The sequence below is a fragment of the Lissotriton helveticus genome, chromosome 1_1 (genome assembly GCF_964261635.1).
Source record: "Lissotriton helveticus chromosome 1_1, aLisHel1.1, whole genome shotgun sequence".
Lineage (NCBI taxonomy): Eukaryota > Metazoa > Chordata > Amphibia > Caudata > Salamandridae > Lissotriton > Lissotriton helveticus.
This window is the reverse complement of record NC_136057.1, coordinates 149,209,832-149,232,917: the sequence shown is the minus strand read 5'-3', so window position 1 is coordinate 149,232,917 and position 23,086 is coordinate 149,209,832. Positions and strand designations below refer to the sequence as shown.

General features: G+C 47.0%; 1 protein-coding gene across 3 annotated transcripts in view; it reads right to left on the bottom strand.

Annotated features, from left to right (window-relative positions):
• LOC144768336 (carnosine synthase 1-like) overlaps positions 1-23,086 on the bottom strand; it is a 557,293-nt gene that overhangs the window by 329,630 nt on the left and 204,577 nt on the right. For all 3 annotated transcript variants that reach the window (XM_078651937.1, XM_078651927.1, XM_078651919.1), the window contains exons 6-7: positions 16,151-16,355; positions 8,373-8,458 (exon numbers count right to left, since the gene is read on the bottom strand). In XM_078651937.1, coding sequence (XP_078508063.1) covers positions 8,373-8,458; positions 16,151-16,355 — 291 coding nt within the window. The remainder of the gene's footprint in view (positions 1-8,372; positions 8,459-16,150; positions 16,356-23,086) is intronic.

The following is a 23,086-nucleotide window of genomic DNA, read 5'->3' as shown; positions in this document are numbered from 1 at the left end:
TGTTTTATTAGTTTCTGGTTATTTATTTTTATAGACTTCCTCACCTTGGAACCTTTTAAGTAATGTAATAATATTTTTATTTTCTCACGTACAGCCATAATACTGATACTATCTTCGCCACAGGAAGTACTTACAGTGTGTCCAGATCATAGGCGCGTATTCTGTGGCAGACGAAAGAGGGGTGGCCCGGTCCGGGCTACAACAGGCCCGCCCTTGGCCCGAGCGTCCCGCGCAGAGGGGGCGTGGGCCAGGATATAAAGCATGTGGGAAGAGCGGGAAGAGGCACCCAGCGGCAGGGGTCAAGGGCTGCTGGTCCTCGCAGTCCCGCGGTAAAAGCACTCTGCCCCAGCAACAAACACCACCTCCTCGAGCGGCACCCGCGAAGCGAAGCGAGGCGCTGTTTTTAAGGTCCGGTGTGGGAGGAGCGGGAAGAGGCACCCAGCGTCAGGGGTCAAGGGCTGCTGATCCTCGCAGTCCCGCGGTAAAAGCACTCCAGCAACAAACACCACCTCCTCGAGCGGCACCCTTCTTTTTATCCCTTTCCTTTTGCTTTTTCTTTAATCCAGGCAAAAAGTGCAAGTATTTTTTCTCTATCTGACTGCCCTTTAGTTTAGTCCCAGAAGCGGGGGCAGATTCATGTAGTTTATTTGCAGCTGAATTATTGTTTTGTGCAGTCTTGCCCCTCACCTGTGTAGCAGCCCCGGTATTATCAGCAACTTCGGCTGCTACCTCCTCCTTTCCGCGGGACTTGCCTTCGGCGGCATCGAGACAGAAGACCTGAATCTTGCAGCACAGTCAGGAAATGGCCTCCAGGTGCGCCACTAGGAGCAACCCCCAGGGACCACGCCGGGTCCGCACTCGCTTCGCAGCCGACAGAATCAGCGGGACAAACACCGTCATTAGCGTCCCGCGACCGGCAGCAAAACACCTCCAGGTAAGCTTCGTTTTCTTCCCGCTTCATACACCGCCAGAAAGCCCTTTAATTTTCAAAGACGCCGGTAATGCGAGAGCCCTTTTTCACTCCACACAGGGACTCGTTCACAGGGTCCGGCAAGAGCCCATTTTACTTACTGATTTTTGTTGTGTCTGTTATCTGTAATCTTTATTACAGGTTGTTCATCGCAATATACAGGAGATATTTTTCTTAGTTTTGAATTATGTGGTTTTCCTGAAAATACAATTATTATTTTGTTCCCTTTTTTTGGCTGTGGGGTATTTATTAGATATATTCTTTTATGTGGGTCCTTTCTCACAATGGCATTTTTGATGGTTCTCTGCACCTGGTATCCATTGCAAAAGTGCACGTTTCAAAATACGCTTGAGCAGGCTGCAGCCCGCGGTATCTGTGCTGCTTACTGTATCAGTATTATGGCTGTACGTGAGAGTAGGAGCAAGGCTCCAAGTGGTCATTTAACGGGAACATTGGACAATATTATGATAAGAGCTAACTCTGTCATTGACCAGGGGATCATACTTATGGAGCGCCGTGTTTCCAAGGATCTAGCCATGGCCAAAAGATCCTCTATTGGCCATTTTGCTGATGCTCGCACTCCTGAGTCTGCTAGTGGAGCCAATACGACCATTGTCCCAGTGACTGTGCATAGTCCACCCATCTCTCGGGATCAGGTCAACAATCCCCCAGTTGTGCAACTTCAATTATCGGATCCCATTGAGATTACCTCTGTCTCCACTCCGGCCAACTCCCCTGAAAGACCTAATACCCGTCAGTTGCGGGAAAGACGCGAGTGTGCGATACCTAACAGGAAGCGGGCCACTGCCAATGTTGTTGGTGGCAGGAAGGCCAAACTCGCCAAAGGTCCCGGCAACAACACCACAACAGCCAGGCACAAGGGGTCTGAGGAACTGAGGCCTCTGACATATATGTTCCACCATCATTAACTGTAACAAGCTCTGGAGAAAACTCGTTAGTTGCGGATATGTCTATCCGTGGAACAGCGGCAGTGGAGGATTGCCTATTTGTGAAATTGAGTGTTTTACTGAGATCCTCACTGCGACCTCTTGAAGAGAGACTCACTCGCATTGAGCAACAGCTCGCCAAGTTTGAACAATCCACACTGGGAATTTTAGATAATATTTCTTCAAATGTGCTGGATCGGGGTAATGCTCATTGAATATTGCATCTGGTAGGACTGCAACGCTTAAATCTCCCCCTCCTGTGGCACAATCTATAGTAGATAAATTTGTTGTATCACTGTGAAATCTACTGCAGCTCCGAACACATTGTCTAATATTGATAGAGTGGGAGTTCCACCAACATTAAAAGAAGGTGGGCGGATTCCTCCTGCTGTGGTTTTTACGGAGGAGCCCAGAATTGATTTGCCCCGGGAAACAAGTCCATATTTGGTTGTCCTGACAGGGGTTCCTGAAATAACTACTCCTAATTTGGAATCATACACCTCCCTAAAAAATAAAGTCACCTATTGGCTTAATGAGAACAGACCACTCCCTCTTCATATCACCAGCGAAATATTGTTGGTACGAAGGGTGTCCTGGGTGGGCCATAGCCCTAAAACTACAGCTGGTGACTGCGTGTTAGTAAATTTTAAGGACCCACGCACTGTGGAATATATTTGCAATTGGGGGCATCATAGTCCTGGGGCAACTATTGAATCCCGTCCACTCTCATATTTCTATCCCTCTAACAAGTTGCTAGATATAGAAGGCGGTTGGTCCCTGGTAACACATTGTGGCGTTGGTAGGGCCGAGAGGGGCAGGCATGGGCGACTACCTCTTGCACAGAGTCAATTAGTAACCCATAATAGGTACAGCGGCCTGGAAATGGTCGACTGACTACAGTTGGGTGGAAGCATCTGGCACTATCCATAGCAGGAGTAATGGCAATATTGGGAAAGTTGTGGAGTTAGCCAGAAGCCAATTGTCTGGCGATCAACCAGAACCTCAACTCTGTATTCAGGGGAGTAGCAAGAGAACTGGCGATGATGGTTTGGGGGATACAGTGCCGGCCCACGCACTGGAGTTGCCCCAAGAATCTGTAAGTGAAGGTGCTCGATTGGGGAGTGATATTACTTGCTCCAATGCCACTAATCCGAAGTGTATCACAATAATGTCATGGAATGTGGCAGGTTTATCACACAAATTAAATTGTCCAGAGTGGGGTTCCTTTGTGGACACTAATGTCATCTGTCTCTTTCAAGAGACTTGGGCAAGGGAGGAACAACATAGAGTGGGATTTGCCGCATACAATGTTTCCGCTCGTTGGGGAGAGAAGGGGCGCCCGTCAGGGGGCCTTACCACCTGGGTCGGCTTACATTTGGGCTGTATGGGTGAGTCCATCTCCACCTATTCTGAGGATATTCAGTGTGTGGTCCTGAAGTGGCCTAACTCTTTTAAACTTGCTATCGTGAATGTTTATTCACGTCCGGTAAGTTCAGCCAGCGAGTCTACCACTATTGATGAGTTATCGCACTTTATGACCACTCTTGCTAGTGACCTTCATTTTTTGGTGGCTGGTGACCTAAATTGTCACTATGAGCCCCTGCGGGGGTTGAATGAAGGAGCCCTTATGGGTGAGGATGACCATGGTCATCCCGCCATGCCAGTCGCCCTGTCCTAAGTCATAGTCCCCGCTAGCAATTCCGATTACGGCCCTAACATTAACAATTCGATTAGGGCCTGCAATGGTCACACTCCCTCCGATATTCCATCAAGGTGTACCTTTAACAAAAAGGGTCAAGAATCACGCCTTGACTATATTATGGTGGAGACACGGCTGTGGTCCAAAGTTATTGATGATTTTGAGGTAATCACTAGGGTCGACAGCGACCACAATGCTTTAAGTCTGAAGATGGTTTTCCCTGGGCCTAAGGAGATCGAAACTGAAGATGTGGCAGATCAAGGTGATGGGAAGATTCTAACTAATAATAGACGTAGGGTTAAGTGGGGGAAAATTGTGGCATCTTCGGATGGATTATCCGAATTATATAATGCAATCCTCCCTTTGCTCATGGAGGTTGACGTTTTAACTACCCAACCTTCGCCCCTAGATTTTAATGACAAATTGCAGTCCTTGCACCAGGAACTGGTAGCCAGCTTAGCTGAAGTTTTTAACCCCCAGGTCCCTAGTAGGAGGAAAAGGGCGTCTGTATCTTCCTGGTATAACGCCCCATGTAGGAAGGCTAAATCTGAGTTGCTTAAGGCTCTTAAGCTTGGGAGTGATAAACACAAAACCCGCACTCTGAGACTCCACTAGAAAGGAGACAATGAACCACGCGAAGAAAGAGTGGGATACGGAAAGGTGGACAAATCTAACTTCCGCCCTAGACTCCAGGGATGCACGCAGATTTTGGGCAATATTTAGTACAGGGTCTGGAGAACCAAAATCCGCTATAGAACCTAACATTGAGGCTGGGGTTTGGGAAGACCACTTTAAAGCCCTATACTCAGCTGAATTGGGTTTGGAAACTATGGGGCACATTACGATCGCGGACGGACTTGCGTCCGTCCGCGAGCACTGAGTAGGAGGGAACGTCCGCATGTGCTGCAGCGTTCCCTCCTGTGCAATTAGGATGTGACCGCCACCCTGGCTTTTCCGCCGCGGTTGTAAGCGGACCTCGGCGGAAAAGCGGCGGACTGAAACCAAGACCCACCAGCCATCCTAAAGTGGCGGTGGGTCTTTGGTGGGTCCGCAGCAGATTTTCCGCATCCTCCGGGCCGGCGGTGGCTTCCGTGGGCCCGGAGGATGCGGAAAATCCACGATCATAATCGACCCCTATGTCGGCACCCATAATTTTAACTGACCAGTCAGATGAGATGGAATTTACTGTTGAGGAGGTGTGTCATACCATAGGGAAACTTGCCTCTGGAAAAGCTCCGGGTCTCGACAAACTCCCAGGTGACCTTTTTAAGCACGAACCTAGGATCTGGGGTCCTTATCTGCACATTTTTTTCAATGCAGTTCTAAGATGTATGGAGGCACCCTGTACTTGGCTGGGAGCAGAGATAGTTCCGATTTTCAAGAAAGGCTCCCCCCTGGTCCCAGCCAACTACAGGCCCATTAGCCTCATTGATGTTCCCCAAAAAATCTTTTCGCGGCTCATCTTGGATCACTTGCAGGAGTGGATGGAGGAACACGACGTCCTCAGTCCGTTCCAAGTGGGGTTTAGGAGGAACACTTCCACCATGGACCAGATCTTTCGTCTTATTTTACTGTACTGGAAAACGGAAAAGATAGAGGGTGGCAGCCTCTACGTGGTGTTTGTGGACCTTCTGTCCGCCTTTGATTTAGTCCCTAGGGGAAAATTGTGGTCGGTGCTTTTGGAGTTGGGCGTTCCATCCGAAATACTGAGTGTCCTGATGAGGCTGCATGAAGGGAACTTCGCACAGGTCAGATGTGGGAGGAACGGGGCGTCCACGTTCCCAGTTTGCAGGGGGTGTGGCTGGGGTGCGTTTTGGCACCGACCCTGTTTTGCTTCTATGTAAATGGTGTAATATCGCATCTGGATGAAGTCCCCAACAATGATGCACCTAGGTTGGCAGGCAGGAGGGTGCCGGCGATTATGTTCGCTGATGACACCCTCCAGCTTTCCAAGTCTCCTATGGGGATCCAACGCATATTGGATGGCTTTGTGGACTTCTGTCGATGCCGAGGATTGGAGATTAATGCTGATAAAACAACATTTATGATTTTCAATCCTTCGGCATCCACCCACCTTACCCCTATTTTGGAATCTGCGTGACTGGAGAGGGTAACGACCTTCCAGTACTTAGGGTTCACGATAAATGAAAACTTGTCTTGGGGCCCCCAACAAGTAAAATCTCAAATGAAATTGTCACAATTGGCGGGGGAATTCTCAAGCTGTCCAATACATCATCATTTAAACCGGTGAGCCCCGCGTTAGAGATTTATAGAACCCAAGCGAGGGCAGCGGTCCTGTATGGTGGGGAGCTCTGGGGGCATTTGTGTAGGCCCGAAATTTCCAAAACGGAAATCAAATTTATCCGGCAATTATTGGTGCTCCCTCAAAGTAATATAAAAGAGAGATTCCCTTGAACAAGGTCGTTCACATAAACAACATTAATATGGAGCAAGCAGTGACTATAACAACTGAATAAGGTTAAAAAAGCATTCAAATTTTATTGTATACAATGTACGGTAGTTAAAATGGCATAAAGCAAGTAAACTGTAAAACACAAGATAATAGAAAATTTAAAGAAATAACAATCCATATACAATATTGACCAGCAATATTGCTGAAAAACAGACAGAAAAAACCACAGTGGGACATACAAATGATGTAATACACGGTGTGTGTTCTAAAGGCTCTTGTTTGGAACAACGGTGTTGTGCAGGTAAAGTATAATTCTGTCAACAGCGATGTCTGAACCGTGAATCACACTGTACTAGGGCGTCGACGCGTTTCGGTGGTTTTGTTGAGATTCTATCCACCTTTATCAAGACAAGTATTTTATTTCTGTCATACTTTACAAATGTTCCTCTATGATTTGAGGACCGGTGTGGAATGTTAGGTTTGTCGTCCTCTATGAAGACGTGATTCTCAGACCGAGGTATTTTTTAGAAGTTTTTCTAGTTTTCACTATTCTTAGGATTTCCAAAGGAAAAGTGCATTTGGCAATGTGCTTTTCTTAGATATGTTTCGTGTTTATAGCAAGGTGGGTCCAGTCTAACAGTGATCCTGCTGCCTTTATTGGGAAAACTTCAATTCTAGTGTTTCCTGCGGAGTATACCTGTTGGGTAGAGTAGCAAAGTAGTGCCCGATTTCTTGTATGTACAGCGCTTTAACTTCAACCGCGTTATACTTGACCAGAGGCGCCTAAGTCATGCCCCAGAGACGTGAGTTAAGATTCTCTCTACGTCTTCTGTCGGCTGCACGCTTCTCTGGTCTTGTTCTTCACATCTAAAAACAGATACGTCTAGACATAATGTGTTTGCGCTTTCCAAGTACCTGCTAGCTATGTGGTCCAAGCGACGACTTTTAATTGCCAATGAATGCTAGGGTTGATCTATTTATAAGATTGTCTGAACTGTACCATTTTGCAGGTGTCTATACGAATGCATTTTATGTACTTTTCTTTTCTTCTTGTTTTTTTTTTAATCCTGTTTTATCTGTACTCTTTTATGGCAAGAAATGCCGAAATAAAGATTTCAAGAAGAAGAAGAATAGTATTTTATTTTAATATCAAGACTTTAACATTTTTATCTATGTATTTCATGTTTTACTTATTTACAGTAATAACCTGAACTTTACATTTTATATATTTTATATATGCTTGATGTTATTTAAATTTCATAGATGTATTTAATACATGTAATTGTAATTAATATATCTTGATATATGGCACCTACCATAACACCACTTCTTCTATAATGTTATTTCAATTATTATATTTAAGTACGTTAATGTAATTTTTTGTAGTATTCCTGTCACCTAAAATGTGTTCATTTCATTTATCCTTATTAGTAACTCAGCCCCCAGAACAAGTTACTAAGCAGACCTTGTGGATGTTGATGTCAGAGATGTAGTGCCTACGATGAAGTTATTCTGTCGATGCAGTCAGGACAACATAATGGTGAATATATACAAAAGGTAACTGACAATAGCTCAAATTAATTCACAGTGTGATTTTTTTTCCAAAGGCACTTGATCTAGGATCCTTTCACAGACCACAGGTCTCATATTGGAATAGCTACAATAACTAATGATGCATTAAGTGAGAATAAAAATAATGTCTGATATGGTTACTTTTGCCATAACCAAAGATCGGCAGCACCTAGCTAGGATAAACAAGTGAAAGTGGGCAGCAGAAAGACATGGAATTAGAGTGAGTGTACACAAAAAGCAACCCATCAACATAACTACAGAGTTCATAGCAGCAGTGTGGGTTCAGAAAAATCAATCTCATGGAATGTTCAGGCAATAATAAATCCCTTTGGTAATCAGCCGATTAAATTATCGGTCTCCAGACTACAACACCTTCTGCCCACGACATTCCTAGGCCATTCTGATTCTGTTCTTGCATACATTTCTACTAAAATTCGTGATGCCTAACGTGAGACCCTTCTCTGTGTGCCAACATGGGCATCTGCTCAATAAAATGCAAAGGGTAGTGGATGTGACATCATATACCCTTACATCATAGGGTTAACTTTTTGACGCATGCTCAGCTCCTCAAATGTCTTGTATCTGTTTCTCGCGGGTGAGGGTAAGGGAGTGTAAACACCAGTGTCCTGAGAGTAGGAGTAGGGGTACCAGTAAGGGAGTGTAAACACCAATGTCCTGAGAGTAGGAGTAGGGGTACCAGTGTGTAGCAGATGCCCATGAATTCCAAAGTAGGATCCATCTTTACAACCTGGCAGAGATGCACGCTGTTACCTTGCTAAATTGAGGCCGATCTCCCTGGGACCTGCAGACAACAGTGCAGATCCGAACTGCCAGGTCCGGCCTTGGGGATAAAATTCCTGGAAAGGGCAAAAAAATGAAAAAGAGGCAATTTGAAAAATGAAGAACATAGAGAAGGAGAGTAAGAAAAGAAGAGAGGATACACAGGTAGACTGATAGACGTAGATCCTGGTTTGGAGAAGGGTGGTAATGGGTCTTTTGCCAAAAACAGTGGAAGTTCATTCTGGCCACCTCTGTTTTTCTATTAAAGGTTACGATTGATGAACATGATGGGGGTTCCTCCACCTACCATTGGAGTGGCCACTGAATGAAGGGTGGCGTTGCCATTTTAAGGGATGCCTCAGTGGAAGTATGCTACACCACAGAAAGCCATGCAGGTGGCCACAGTGCACTGGGAGAAATGTCCCAGCACAGCGACGGCGCTTATATTGAGGGTATATTTCCAGCACCAAAAAGTATTAGTACATTTTCATCATGCTATAAAGAAGGTAGGTTTGTCTCACAGAATTATTCCCCTTAGTCAATTTCCACCCTGATGATGGAAACCACTGTGGAGGACGGTCTTAGCTCTGTGGCAGGAATATACAAATGCAGTGAACTTTCTTTCAATTTTATGGCAGTGTTTCCACCCTCATTCCACAGATGACAATTCCAACCCCAAAACTTCAACTGAGGTTGAAAGTGACAGCAAGAGAGTCCCAAAAAATAGAATAATGGAGAAGAAAGTAGAGAGAGAGAGATAAGGGGCAGAGAGAAGAGGTGAGATAGAAGAGATCTGGGTACGTAGAGAAGAGAGTCGAAAGGGGATAGGCAGCTTAGAAGCTAAACAGTCAAAGGAAGATGAGGTAACCTAGGAGAAGAGCTGAGAAGGTAAAAGATAAATATGGATTGAAAGAAAACTGTGGCTCCCAAAAACTTTGTATAGAAAACCTATCACTGAGCACAGTTAGGCAGACTTGATAATTTTGGCAATTGTGCATACAGTATAAAGTTTGCAGATTTGCCCTGATATTTTTCCAACCATTGATAATCATGATTTGAACTTGCAACCTAGCAACCCTCAGTTGATAACTGATAGTCTGATACATTTGTAATCTCATTAAATGAAAGTGAGTAAACAAGTTTAGACTCCAATTTTGAATTTGGTTGTTAAATGTGGCGGTAAGAGCAGACCTAATACCCATGCATGCCAACTTGAATCATGGATGTAAACATGGGAAATAAAAATAACTGGTGTTACCGATCACTCCTAGTGATTCTGCATCCTTTCTCATTCGGCAGCACAAGGTTTCCGAAGTGTGTGAACAATGCTGTGAAATTCTTGGTACACTTGGTCCCCACTACAACTACTGGTAACTAACCATCAATGCTAGTAAATATACCAAAACGAAAATGTATCCTGTAATCCTATTAACAGCCCTTTTTCCAGCTCTGCACAGTTACGGATAGCTCCATAATCAAGACCATGTAAGGCGGATTTTAAATAAGTGTATCATGTATGAAATCTTTTCTGTGGTAAAGCTATAATGTGAGTGGAGCAGGGTCTCACACATTATTATGCTGCAGCACAGGCACTTCCAGACTGCGAGCCCAGGCACTTCACAACTTCTTTTATAGGTTGCTATCAGCCTGTGGGTGCGTGCAGACATGTTATGTTGTGTCGTAGTGCCAGGTGGCGTACTACATACCTCATCAACTCAAAAAATGAACTGTCCAACTTTTATTAAACTGTAGGACATAGTCTCAGCATCAAAAGTCGCTAAGTATCTAGGAAGGTTAGAGGTTGGACTTCAGTTAGTCTGTTGTTTGACCTTGCAGGGATTCCTACAGTTCTTAAGAGGACAAGTTGTTGGTGTTGGATTCACTGGCCCATCGCTCTGCAAGTCTAAAGGGCTGATGGTAAGAGCGGCTGGCCAGGGACCAAGGAAGTGTGTGGGATCTACATGCCTTTCTCAATTATGGCTTTCAATGAATTTTTCTGTGGCCTCCTCCTTGGGCTAGATGGCGTTATTCTTTTGCACATTAAGATATTTCTGGTTACACTTCTGGTGCCCTGCTGGTCTGTTTCTTGTCTGGTCACGGTAATCAATGGGCACACTCAAACAGTGTTCTAAAAGGCTCCGTTGGCGCTACAGTGAGGGCCAGTCAAAAGACTTATAGGAAGCGATGTATAGCCTACTCAATTTTATAGTTCTGTTCTATTCCTATCCTCTGCATCTTATTCAGCATGTGCATAATTTGTTTTGACTCAGCATTGCTTGGAATCAAGGTGGTCTGATCTCTCAGTGAGCAACACCTAGTTTGTTCCTATACGCTACAAAGTTAGCTCTTTAAAAGGATGGTCCGTTGTCTGTCTTCACCGATTTGAGGAAGTTGTATGCTTCCTCTAGCTTTAGTTGAACTTGCTCAAACTTCATGCAGTTTAGAATTTTATCTACTAGGTGCTCTCTACATGCCTCATTGATCACCAGCAGTTGATTTTTAAAGGTCACTTCACAAAAGTCTTCAATAAGAGCCGACTGAGGGTTTTGCAGGCTCTGGATTACCAGACCTTTGACACAAAAGATGGTTGCCTATTTCTTCTTCCACCTGGTTTTCCATGTCTGGGTACCAGGTTTGCTCTTGAAGTTGGGCTTTGGTCTTGATGATCCCTTGATGGCCTTTGTGTGCAAGATCAATCATGTGGCCTCTGACATAAAATGGGACTATGATTTAGGGTACACCATGCCTTCTTCAATGAGCTGATTTCATCCCTTAACCTCCACAGGTTAAGCAGGGTTGGTTGCTGTCACAGTTTCTGTCTTGTAAGTATTGGACTGTCAAACTTCCACTGATAATTGGAGGCAAGTGTCTTCTGCAGTAGCATTTGTGAGCTCTCATATGGGTATTGCTTTCGTGTATGCTGCCTGGGCCACCAGTCTGATATGCGCCTCCGCATCATTCTCTGGGAGTCTCTGGAGTTTAATGCAGTGTCGAGAGAAGAAGTTAGGTTGGTTTTTAGGGTTGGTATGCTATGCTTAATTTATACCTCTGTAGCTACAGAATCCTTTCCTTGGCGGAGAGTAGTGGGGTATTCCTGCACAGAAGTGTATTTGTGGTTTCTAGTCAGTGGCTATTCTGAATTTATGCTCCATATCAGTAATGATAGAAATTGGTGCAGCCCCATTTCATGGCCAGCACTTCTTACTGGATCTTGCAATATTAAGTCTAATATGTCCTAGGCAGTCGCCTATCGATGAAGCACCTTCCTTTGTGAGATGAAAAAACCAGCTGCTCGCCTACATTTCATCCGGATCCTTCGTCGAGTGTTGTTGTTGCTGCACACTTGGTCTTACGCCACACCTTAGCTTTTCTGACCCAAGGCATGTTGGAACCTCACTGCAGTGCCCTGGTTGGGCACTGTCAGTAAATGATGGGGCCAAAATAGTGTATGTTGTGTGCAAGTGACCCCCTGCCTTGTCTCCCGTGTAGTGTGGGTGGAGTGGGCAGGCTCCCAGAGGTGCTTCGGTTGCAGTGCTGGTGCAGGTATAAGAGGCACGTCATTGTATTTTACAGACTGAGGTTTGAGCTCCCTGTGCCCCTTTCATTTGGTCCTCTGAATGTGCACAGCATTTGGGCGCATTCTGCCATGTTACACCACAGTGTAACGCCAGGAGGCACATATCTCAGAAGCACGTCAATTGATTGTTTGTCATTGTGACTGATTGCTGCTGCCACTTGACTGTTTTTGCTCTCACTGTATTTCTCTGTGATCCCCCCGCATTTTGCTCTGTTTTGTTAGGCTTTGCCTCCCCGTTTTTTCCCCTGCTTCGATCCTCCTTTTGGGCTCTCCAGCGCCCTTGCCGCCGTTTCTCCCCCCCGATTCCCGACGCTGCCCCCTTGCCGCCATGCCCACTTTTGCCTTCTGTATCCCTTCCCCTTCGCCGCCCCGCTCCCGCCTCTCAGCTGCTCCTCCCTCCCACTTGGCCTCTTAAGGAGCACTCCGCATGGCCGTGAGTGTGTCCTGACCCTGGTCTAGACGCTCCTCATGCCGCACGGCTCCTCACGTGTGCCCGTGACCCCTGCCTCCTGCTGCCACCGCGAGTTCGCGGCTCCTGCTGATTGCTGCTGCCACTTGACTGTTTTTGCTCTCACTGTATTTCTGTTCGCCTTCTCTGTGATCCCCCCGCATTTTGCGCTGTTTTGTTAGGCTTTGCCTCCCCGTTTTTTCCCCTGCTTTGATCTTCCTGTTGGGCTCTCCAGCGCCCTTGCCGCTGTTTCTACCCCCCGATTCCCGCCGCTTCCCCCTTGCGGCCACGCCCACTTTTGCCTTCTGTATCCCTTCCCATTCACCGCTCCGCTCCCGCCTCCAAGCTGCTCCTCCCTCCCACTTCGCCTCTTATGGAGCACTCCGCCAGGACGCGCAGCGGATGCGCTGTTTGCGCGCCAAAGTTGCCTCAAAGGCAAGCCCGTCTGCACCCGTCCGCACCTAGACCGCGCCCAGCGCCAGGACCCCTGGCCCCCGACGATGCCAGCCCACACGACGGACTTACGACGCCACCACCCTCCACGCACTCAATGCCGGCCGAAACCCCGCCTGCTACCGAGCCAACCAGAAACGCACCCACGGACCCTTCACCTGCCAAGCCTGCAAATTCACCTGCCTCCGAACCTGCACCACTCCCGCCAAGCCAGGCACCAACAACAATCACCTCAAGTGCATCCTGCTCAACACCCGCTCCGTCCACACGACGTCGAACTCTGGAACCTCCTCGACACAACATCACCAGACGTCGCCTTCCTCACAGAAACCTGGATGAACGCCTCCTCAGGCCCCGATATCGCCATAGCCATCCTGGATGGCTACAAGATCACCCGGAAGGACCGCGTCAACCAAACCGGAGGAGGCATCGCCATTGTCCACAGAAACACCATCCGAATCACCACCAACTCCGACGACACCCTCACCGCCGCCGAGCACCTTCACTTCCAGATACACACCGACCCCAAGACCACCCTCAGAGGCACTCTCATCTACAGACCACAGGGACCATGCACACAATTCAGCGAAGCCATCGCAGACTTCGTCAGCCAGCACGCCCTAACCTCCTCAGTACATCCTCCTAAGGGACCTCAACTTCCACCTGGAGAACAACAATGACAGCACCACCACCCTGCTGGACAACCTCGCCAACCTCGGACTCAAGCAACTGGTGGACACCCCCACCCACTAGGCCGGCCACATGCTAGACCCCATCTTCTCTTCCAGCAAGCACATCTCCTTCAGCCACTCCACCGGACTTCCCTGGACAGATCACAGCTGCATCCACTTCAACTTCAGGAGAACTACGACCCACCACCACCTGCAACAGGTTCCCCGCAGAAGCTGGAGCAAGATCACCGCCGACCAACTCACCACCTCCCTCAGCCAGCACCCTCCCACCAACACGAGGGACCCCAACGAAGCAGCCCGCAACCTCACACAGTGGCTCACCAACTGCACCGATGAACTCGCACCACTGAAGAACCCTCCCAGCAGACCCGGCAGCAAGAAAGCCTCGTGGTTCACCAACGACCTCAAAAACTCCAAAAAGACCTGCCGCACCCTTGAGAAACCCTGGCGCCACGACCAGACAACAGAAAACATGACAGCCCTCAAAAACGCCACCCGCAAACCCCACCAGCTGATTCGCACCACCAAAAGGACAACATTCAAAGAACGACTGGACAACAACACCCACAACAGCAAGGAACTCTTCTGCATCGTTAAAGAGCTCTCCAACCCCAGCGCCTGCAACAACGACATAGCACCCTCGCAAGACCTCTGCGACTCACTCGCCTCGTTCTTTCACCGCAAAGTCACCGACATACACAACAGCTTCGCCGCACGACCATGCACCCAACCACCGAACCAGCACCCCCCACCACCACCCTCTGCACCTGGACCCCGGTCAGCACAGAAGACACCACCCGCACGATGAACACCATCCACTCCGGCTCCCCAACCGACCCCTGTCCACACCAGATCTTCAACAAAGCAGACTCCATCATCGCACCCCAGCTCCGGGACATCATTAACAGCTCCTTCGCATCCGCCACCTTCCCGGAGAGCTGGAAACATGCCGAGCTCAGCGCCCTCCTGAAGAAACCCACGGCAGACCCCACGGACCTCAAGAACTTCCTCCCCATCTCGCTCCTCCCTTTTCCTGTCAAAGTCATCGAGAAGACCGTCAACAAACAACTCTCCGCCTTCCTCGAGACAAACGGATCCCTAGACCCCTCACAGTCCGGTTTCCGGTTTCCGAGGAAACCGCAGCACCTACACCGCCCTCATCGCAGCCACCGACAACATCAGGCTCGACAACGGGGAAACAGCTGCCCTCATCCTCCTGGACCTCTCAGCAGCCTTTGACACTGTATGCCATCGCACCCTGATACAGCGCCTCAGCAACACCGGAATCAAAGGAACGGCCTTGGAGTGGATCATCTCGTTCCTCACCAGAAGAACCCAGAGAGTCCGCCTCCCCTCGTTCCGATTCGCGGCCACCAAAGTCATCTGCGGCGTTCCGCAAGGTTCCTCGTTCAGCCCCACCCTCTTCAACGTCTACATGAGCCCCCTCGTAGCCATCGCACGCCAACACAACCTCAACATCATTTCCTACGCTGGCGACACCCAGCTGATCCTCTCCCTCACCAACGACCCCGCCACCGCCAGAGCCAGCCTCCAGGAAGGAATGAAAAACGTCACGGAATGGATGAAGCTCAGCCGTCTGAAACTGAACTCAGACAAGACGGAAGTCCTCGTCCTGGGACCATCCCCCTCTGCCTGGGACGACTCCTGGTGGCCCCCTGCCCTGGGTACCGCCCCCAAACCAACGGACCATGCACGCAACCTGGGCTTCATCCTTGACTCCTCCCTCACGATGACCAAGCAAGTCAAACCCGTCTCGTCATCCTGTTTCAACACCCTGCGCATGCTCCGAACGATCTTCCGGTGGATCCCCACCGAAACCAGGAAGACGGTCACCCAGGCCCTCGTCACCAGCCGACTTGGCTACGGGAACACCCTCTACGCTGGTACCACAGCCAAACTCCAGAAGAGACGCCAACGGATACAGAACGCTTCTGCATGACTCATCCTGGACATCCCCTTTCACGGCCACATCTCTGCCCATCTGAGAGACCTGCACTGGCTCCCCGTCAGCAAGAGGATCACTTTCAGACTCCTCACCCACGCACACAAGGCTCTCCACGACATGGGCCCCAAATACCTCAACAGACGCCTCACATTCTACAACACCCACCCGTAAGCTCCATTCCGCCAGCCTCGCCCTCGCCACCGTCCCACAAATTGGCAGAACCACCGCCGGAGGAAGATCCTTCTTCTACCCGGCGGCCAAGACATGGAACTCCCTCCCCACCCACCTACGGCGGACCCAGGACCATCTCTCCTTCAGGAAACAACTCAAGACCTGGCTGTTCGAGCAGTAGCAAATCCCCCCTCCCCCCAGCGCCTTGAGACCCTAGCGGGTGAGTAGCGCACTATACAAATTCGCTGATTGATTGATTGACTAAAATTCATGTTTACTTTGTGGCTACGCAATTCTGCATAATTTAAAATGAAAAGTAATCAATTTTGAGACACATTTTTTGAAAATTATTGCCACAGAATGTATTTGTAGATGCTTGTGTCATTCAATTTCAGGGATGCAGAATGTCAACATATTGGAGTCCCCCAATCCCAGTGCCCACAAGTGTTGCATTGCTCTTACGCTGGAAGGTAGCTGGTGTCTCCACAGTGGATGCCCGCATTACAGGAAGGGATGCGAAGACTGCCTCCAACAAGATACTCTCTCCTTCCTCCAGCTTCTGCAGCAGGGACTTGATTGCTATAAGGATGCCAGGGAAGTCATTGCTGGGGTGAAAAGTTGCCGTACATCTCTCACTCCATCGATAACTGGCAGCCTCCACTGCCACCTGCAGAGAAGACATACATGAACTTAAGCAAAGAATTATTGAAGGGTTAGTATGACAAAAAGGTATTTTTGCAAGGTCGCCCCTATTTTTGTGATACATGTTATTACTGGTTTTAGATGCTGCACACTGGGGCACTGCTGTGTAGTGTCAGTATACGTGTTTCAGCTGATACAACATGTAGAAATCCATAATTGTTTATTTTATCTTTTCAACAAGACCATAGTATACAGTGTGGAAATGCACAGTGGCATTAAAGTTAAATTCCACCTGTGGACTGCAGCACTCGTTGGGCCATTCTTTGGTGTAACAATGGTAATCATAGCTTTAGGCCTACCATTGTAACCTGACTGGTGCATTGTAAAGCCTTCAGTGTAACCTGTCAAGACTACGATTTTTAACTGGTGAAAACCTAACTTTGAAATATTAGTAAGTCAACCCTTGAAGCCCAGAAGGTAAGGTGTATGACATTTAAAAGTGGGACATGTACAAAATTAACATTATCAGTTTTGAGAAATGTGGTTATTGGTTGAGGTGGTTCCTTGATGCCCGTTTTATTATACGCTGATGACTCGGTGCTGCTGTCAAGAACCCCGATAGGTTTACAACATTTGCTCAACTCCGTCGGGGCTTTCATGCAAGATCTGGATCTAGTGATTAATATAGAGAAATCGCATGTAATGTCTGTGGGGAAATGTAAGAATAGCTTAAAAATCCTCTCCTGTAATGGTACAGCAATCTCGAGAGTTAAAGTTTTTACCTACCTAGGAGTGGTATTTGATAATAAAGGTTCCTGGGTACCACAAATCACCAACAAGGTAGCGGCTGTGAGAAGATCGTCGGCTGCTATTTTGGGCTTTGCAAAGCGATTGGGTGGGAAACCAGCTGAGTCCATATTGACCATCTATAGAGCCAAAACCATTGCAAGGTATGGGGCCTCGATAAGGGGCTATAAAGATTCAGCCCGATACAGAGAGAGGAAAATAGATTCCTACGATCCCTTATGGGTCTCCCCCAATCTACACCAGCGTTTGCAGTACACATGGAACTGGGACTGGGGTATATCGGAGATTCCCTGAGTATGGCCCCAATTTTATCATGGATCAGAACCTGGCTTAATCCCAATCTGTCTCTAAATCATGAAATCATTAGGGATTGTATGGGGAGGGATAAAGTGGCAGAGATACGGTGGTTGGCTTTTATTAAATCTACAGCAGGATATTTGGGTCGACCCGAATTGTACACTAACCCTGAAAGCCTGACAAGTGAAGATATTAAATGGGTTAAAATACACTATGTAAAAAAGCGAGAAGCAGAAAGGGAAGCGTGCGAAATTATGAAGCCAACTGTAAGGTCACATTACATGTTGATCACGTCACTGTCTATTCAATCATATTTGACGACTGTTACGAAACCATTTCACAGGTGGCTTCTTACAAAATTTCGCTTTAATCAGGCGCATTTTCTGTTGGGTACTTATGCTAAGTGGTGTAAACCTCATGCGAATGTACCATGTAAATGTGATGATTTCTCTGATCAGGACTTACTGCATTTTGTGTTTTTTTGCCCCTTCTTTAAGACTGGCAGGGAAAAATTTATTAAGCCATTATTAAAGAACAAAGGGTTTAAGCAGATAAAACCTGCCTTAGTGTACCTACAACTCATGGAGTCTCCACTAGTCATGTTCAGGGTAGCCATTTTCTGACTGCCTCTATTCGTACCAGACAGAATAGACTTCGGATGACTTCTGCCTTACATTTTGCAGATGGTGAAGAGTGTTAGTTGTCATAAACGATTAGTGTACAAAAAGAACTGTTGAGATCATTATTACTGTGTATACACTGAATTTTAATCTTTTTAACTTTTATATTGTTTTTTAAACTAACTACCGTTTTTGATATACCAATGTATTTGTATAGCATACTTTTATGATTTTAATATAATCGAATAAAGTGATTTTGACTCTGACTCTCTGACTCTATTGGTTGAGGGGGGGTGTTAGCCCTTTTCAAGCAACAACCACAATCCTTCACAGAGTGAAGCACAAAAGTCACAAAATTAGCCTGTACTAAGCCCTCTGATAGCTTAGCACATACGCAGTCAGGCTTAACTTGGAAGAACTGTGTTTAGTATTTATGCTGCAAAGAAACAGTAGTACAGTAAAAACAGAACACAAGCTCGCCTCCCCCCTGTCAGGAACAAGTCTCATAAGTGTGTCTCTGGAATAACACAGTATACCTGATGTAAAAGGGCTAAATGGACTGGCCCTGAGCCCGGTCCAAACACGGACGGGCGCAGATTGGGTTGCCTTAGACGCGCCTTCGGCTTGCCAGCGGCGCGTCTATGTCATCGGCGTTTAAATGGTCTTCTGCCTGCCGCCTAGGATTTGACGTGCCAGGGGGTGTGTCGTGCCGTGGGTGTCTGCCCTCCACTCAAACAGCATCAGCTCTGGTGGACTGAGGTCATAGCACACGAGCGTGTGATCAGAGAATGCCTAATGCCATCAACACTGCCACCTATAGAACAAACTGCGGGTGAAATTAAGACACAGTGAGTTAAAAGCAATTTAAAAATAACCAGCAGCGGCACCGGCAAACTTACAAAAGTCAGCCTTGATGGACGGAATGCTGGACAATGCAAACATTCACCCCCAGTCACTAGGATCTGGGTTTAATCCATCATTCTTTTGCTCACCACACCACCCCAGTTTGGACCCAGCCATATGCAAATCAGTCTTGACCCTGTTCCTTATAGGAACAGTCCAGTCCAGACAGCCAAGCCAGCTCCTCCCTGGACCGGAAACAAGGAAACAAGCATTCAGGGACTGATTTCAGGGCATCACCCTTCATCAGCCAGACTAGCTTGAATCCAGTGATGCAATGGGCACGGGACCCAAGTCTGGGCACAGCCTTCCTACTTAGGGTGACATATGCAAAAGAAACAATTGATGGATGGAATGCTGGACAATGCAAACATTCAACCCCAGTCACAAGGGTCTGGGTTTAATACATCATTCGTTTGCACACCTCACCAGTTTGGAACCAGCCAATCAGTCATGACCCTGTTTCTTATGGGAACAGTTCAGTCCGAACTGCCAAGCCAGGTCCTCGGTGGACCGGCAACAAGCAACCTGGGACCGGTTTCAGGGCATCGTGCTTCATCAGCCAGGCTATCTTCAATCCAGTGGTGTAGTGGGCATGGGATCCACATCTGGGCATTCCCTTCGCCTTAGGGCGACATATGAAAAAGAAACCATTGATGGACGGAATTCCGGACAATGCAAACATTCACTCCCAGTCACAAGGATTTGGGTTTAATCCATCATTCTTTTACTCACCACACCACACCAGTTTGGACCCAATCATATGCAAATCAGTCTTGACCCTGTTCCTTATGGGGACAATCCAGTCTGAACTGCCAAATCCAGGTCCTGCCTGGACTGGGAACAAGCATCCTGGGACTGGTTTCAGGGCATCACCCTTCATCAGCCAGGCTAGCTTGAATCCAGTGGTGTAGTGAGCACGGGACCCACATCTGGGCATACCCTTTCCTCTTAGGGGGACATATGCAAAAGAAAGAATTGATAGACGGAATGCTGGACAATGCAAACTTTGACCCCCAGTCACAAGGATCTGGGTAGAATCCATCATTCTTTTGCTCACCACACCACCCTAGGAGAAAAATGTAGCAGGCGCTACTGTGAAATCATGCTGACCGGCAATGCACCGTAGTTAGATCAAAAAGCAGTTAGGTCCTGTTTACCTGCCGGTTCTCAGATCACTTTTTAGTGGAAAAGTCCCAACCTTTTGTTTTGGGGTGCATGGGCACCTTTAGCACAACTTTCTAGGGTCCAGGAGTGGATGGATACCACTTTGGGGGCTGGACTCACTTCATGAAGGGTACATGTGATGTGTTCAAAGGGTTGGAGCTTGTGTCCTTGTAGGTCCGAACAGGAGGCCAGCCAACTAGCCCTTGAAGTCGCTCTGGTAGTCTTGGGTTCAAGCAGCAAATCAGGCTCAGGCAGCAGGATAATCCTCTGAGGGACCAAGGAATGCTTCAAGCAGCAGATTAGCCCTTTGGTAGCAGTAGGACAACCCTGTGAGCTACAAATTAGGCCTCAATCAGCAAAGCAGTCCTCTGAAATATAAGGCAGGCCTTCTGAGTGTCCTCCACATGGCCGAAGAGTTGGTCTGAGGCCCACGTATTTACCTTGTACCAGCCTTTGAAGTGGGAGAAACGTCTGGGTCTTTCCTTCCATCTTGTTCTTAAATTTCCCCACTTCCCCCTGTCTAGGGTCCAAGAGGTCTAGGGTGACAAAAGGCTGGTGTCAAGTTCTTTGTGAATGTGCAGAGGCAGCTCCTTTTAAATGTAGTAGGGAATAGAGAGCAACTCCCCCTTCCCATTCTGGCAAGATGGCCCATCCTATCAACATGGCCCATCCTATCAACACTAGTTCTCTTTTGCCTCACTTTCTGGGAGTAATACACAAAGGCCAACTGCCAACTACACCTAGTCATGTGGCCCATGATAAATGGTTAGGACATGAAAATGGCAACTTTCTAAAAGTGGCAATTTCAATATTGTGACTTAAAAAACAACTTTATCATTAAAGCGGATTTTAAATTACAATTCATTTGATACCAAGCGTAACAATTCCATCAGTTCCCAATCAAATGTGAGAAGGTATTAAATGTAATAAGGTAACCCTATGTTATACTGTGTGAGAAGTAGACCTCGAAGTAGTGTAAAACAAATTCAGGAGCTTTCACTGCCAGGACCTGTAAAACTTAAAAGTACATGTCCAACTTTATATATACAGTGATCATGCCTCCATGGGCTGTTTAAGGCCCTACCCTAGGGGTGACATATGTTTATAGGCTTTCTAAAGACAGTGGTCCCTAGACAAAATGGAATACTATTGTGCAATAAATATAGACTAAATTGGTACTATATTCTTTGTCCAGCCGGACAGGATTTAATATCAGATAGCATATAACATCAAATACACACAAAAATTTAAGTGGGACACAACCAGCGTCCTAGAGTCACTAAGGAAAAAGGGGAAAAAAACAATAAGGGCAGGGTTCAGGCAAGGAAAATGTGTCTGCGTGGCATAAAATTATAGCAGACTTGTAATGTATGAACACCATTGCACAAGAAACTTTACAATATATTGCATGCATATGGTGGAAAGACTGTCAACGGCGTTTCGATCCCTTGGAGAGAATTAAATGGGATAATCTTCAGAACATTTAATTATACATGCCTGTGTACATTTAGCTCAAGACATAGATAATGGCAGTGTACTTTCAATAAATGAGGCGGTTAAGAGCCGGTATAGAATCAACGGCAATTCGTGATTGTCGTGCTAGTTACGGTCAGGAAAATGCCTCGGTATCTTGATAAGTGCTGAGATAAGCAAAGATAATGCGGGCGCCGGGATCGCTCGAAAAAGTAGGATTCCGCAATGGGGACCCGATGAGTCGGGTCGTGATGCTGGCGCAGTATTAGCTGTATTCCATGGTGATTCTTGAGGGTAATGTCGGAATAATTCCACGAGGTGAAGTCCCGGCGGCTGTCACCATGAGCACTGTCCTTAGAAAACATATACATACCTAAGGTCCCTGACCAATTGCCTTTGGGTCCCCTTATCTTTTGAATTAGTAAGGGTTGTAGGCTTGGCAAAAGGATTATTTTGCCAAGTCAAATTCGCAATTTAAAACTGCACACAGGCTGGGATAGCAGACCTGAGATGTTTTAAGGGGCTACTTAAGTGGGTGGCATAATGTGTGTTGCAGGCTCACTAGTAGCTTTTAATGTACCAGCCAAGGGTATATGTAAATCCACTCTACTAGGGACTTATAAGTAAATACATTTTGCCAATTGGGTGTAAGCCAATTTTACCATGTATAGGGGAGCAAAAGAACTTTAGCAGTGATTAGCAGTGATGATGTGTACAGATTCCTAGGGCAAGAAAAGACGGATTTCAGCAAACAGGAGGGGAGGAGGCAAACAGTTTTTGGGGAAAACCACACCAAGTGCTGCAGGTCTAACACTATGTACCTACAGTTACAAGACCCCAATGATATTTTCTCAGTGATAGGCCAGCTGTCCTATATAGGAAACCAGAGAGCAGATTAAATAATAATACTATTTCCAAGGAATGGGACCAGCTAAAAGAATTGTGCAACCACTATTTTAAATAGTAATTAAAAATCCAATTTAATGGTGGTTACGTTTTTAATTATTCTTAAGGAAAATAAATGCTTTGAAAGTTACCCATCATCTTCCTGAACTGTGAGAGGAATGATTAGCATAAACCTCTATCCACTCCCTGCCTGTGCTCAAGCCTGGGAATAGGTGTGAAACCGGTCTGAAATACCTCCCAAGAGCAAACAATAGGCTGGCCTGAGTGGACAGAGATGACTCTTTTCACCTCCGGAGAGTATCCAGAGTGGAGGTTGTGGGCATCCGGGGACACCTCACTATCAAATCCTGCTTGACAGGTGTGTTGAGTGACATGTAACAGTTGAAGTGCACTTGAAAGTGAGAGAACAGGATTTCAAGATAATTCCTGTGTATCTCATTTCTAGTTGCTAAAGGACCCTGCTTTTGTACTCCCCGACTTCTGTCATTGGGTTACTTGTGGGTACAGTCGCTGCTCCAAACTGGATTTTAGTGTTTGATGTGGGAGGGCATTAGGAATGCCATAGTCCACTCCTCACTCACACCCC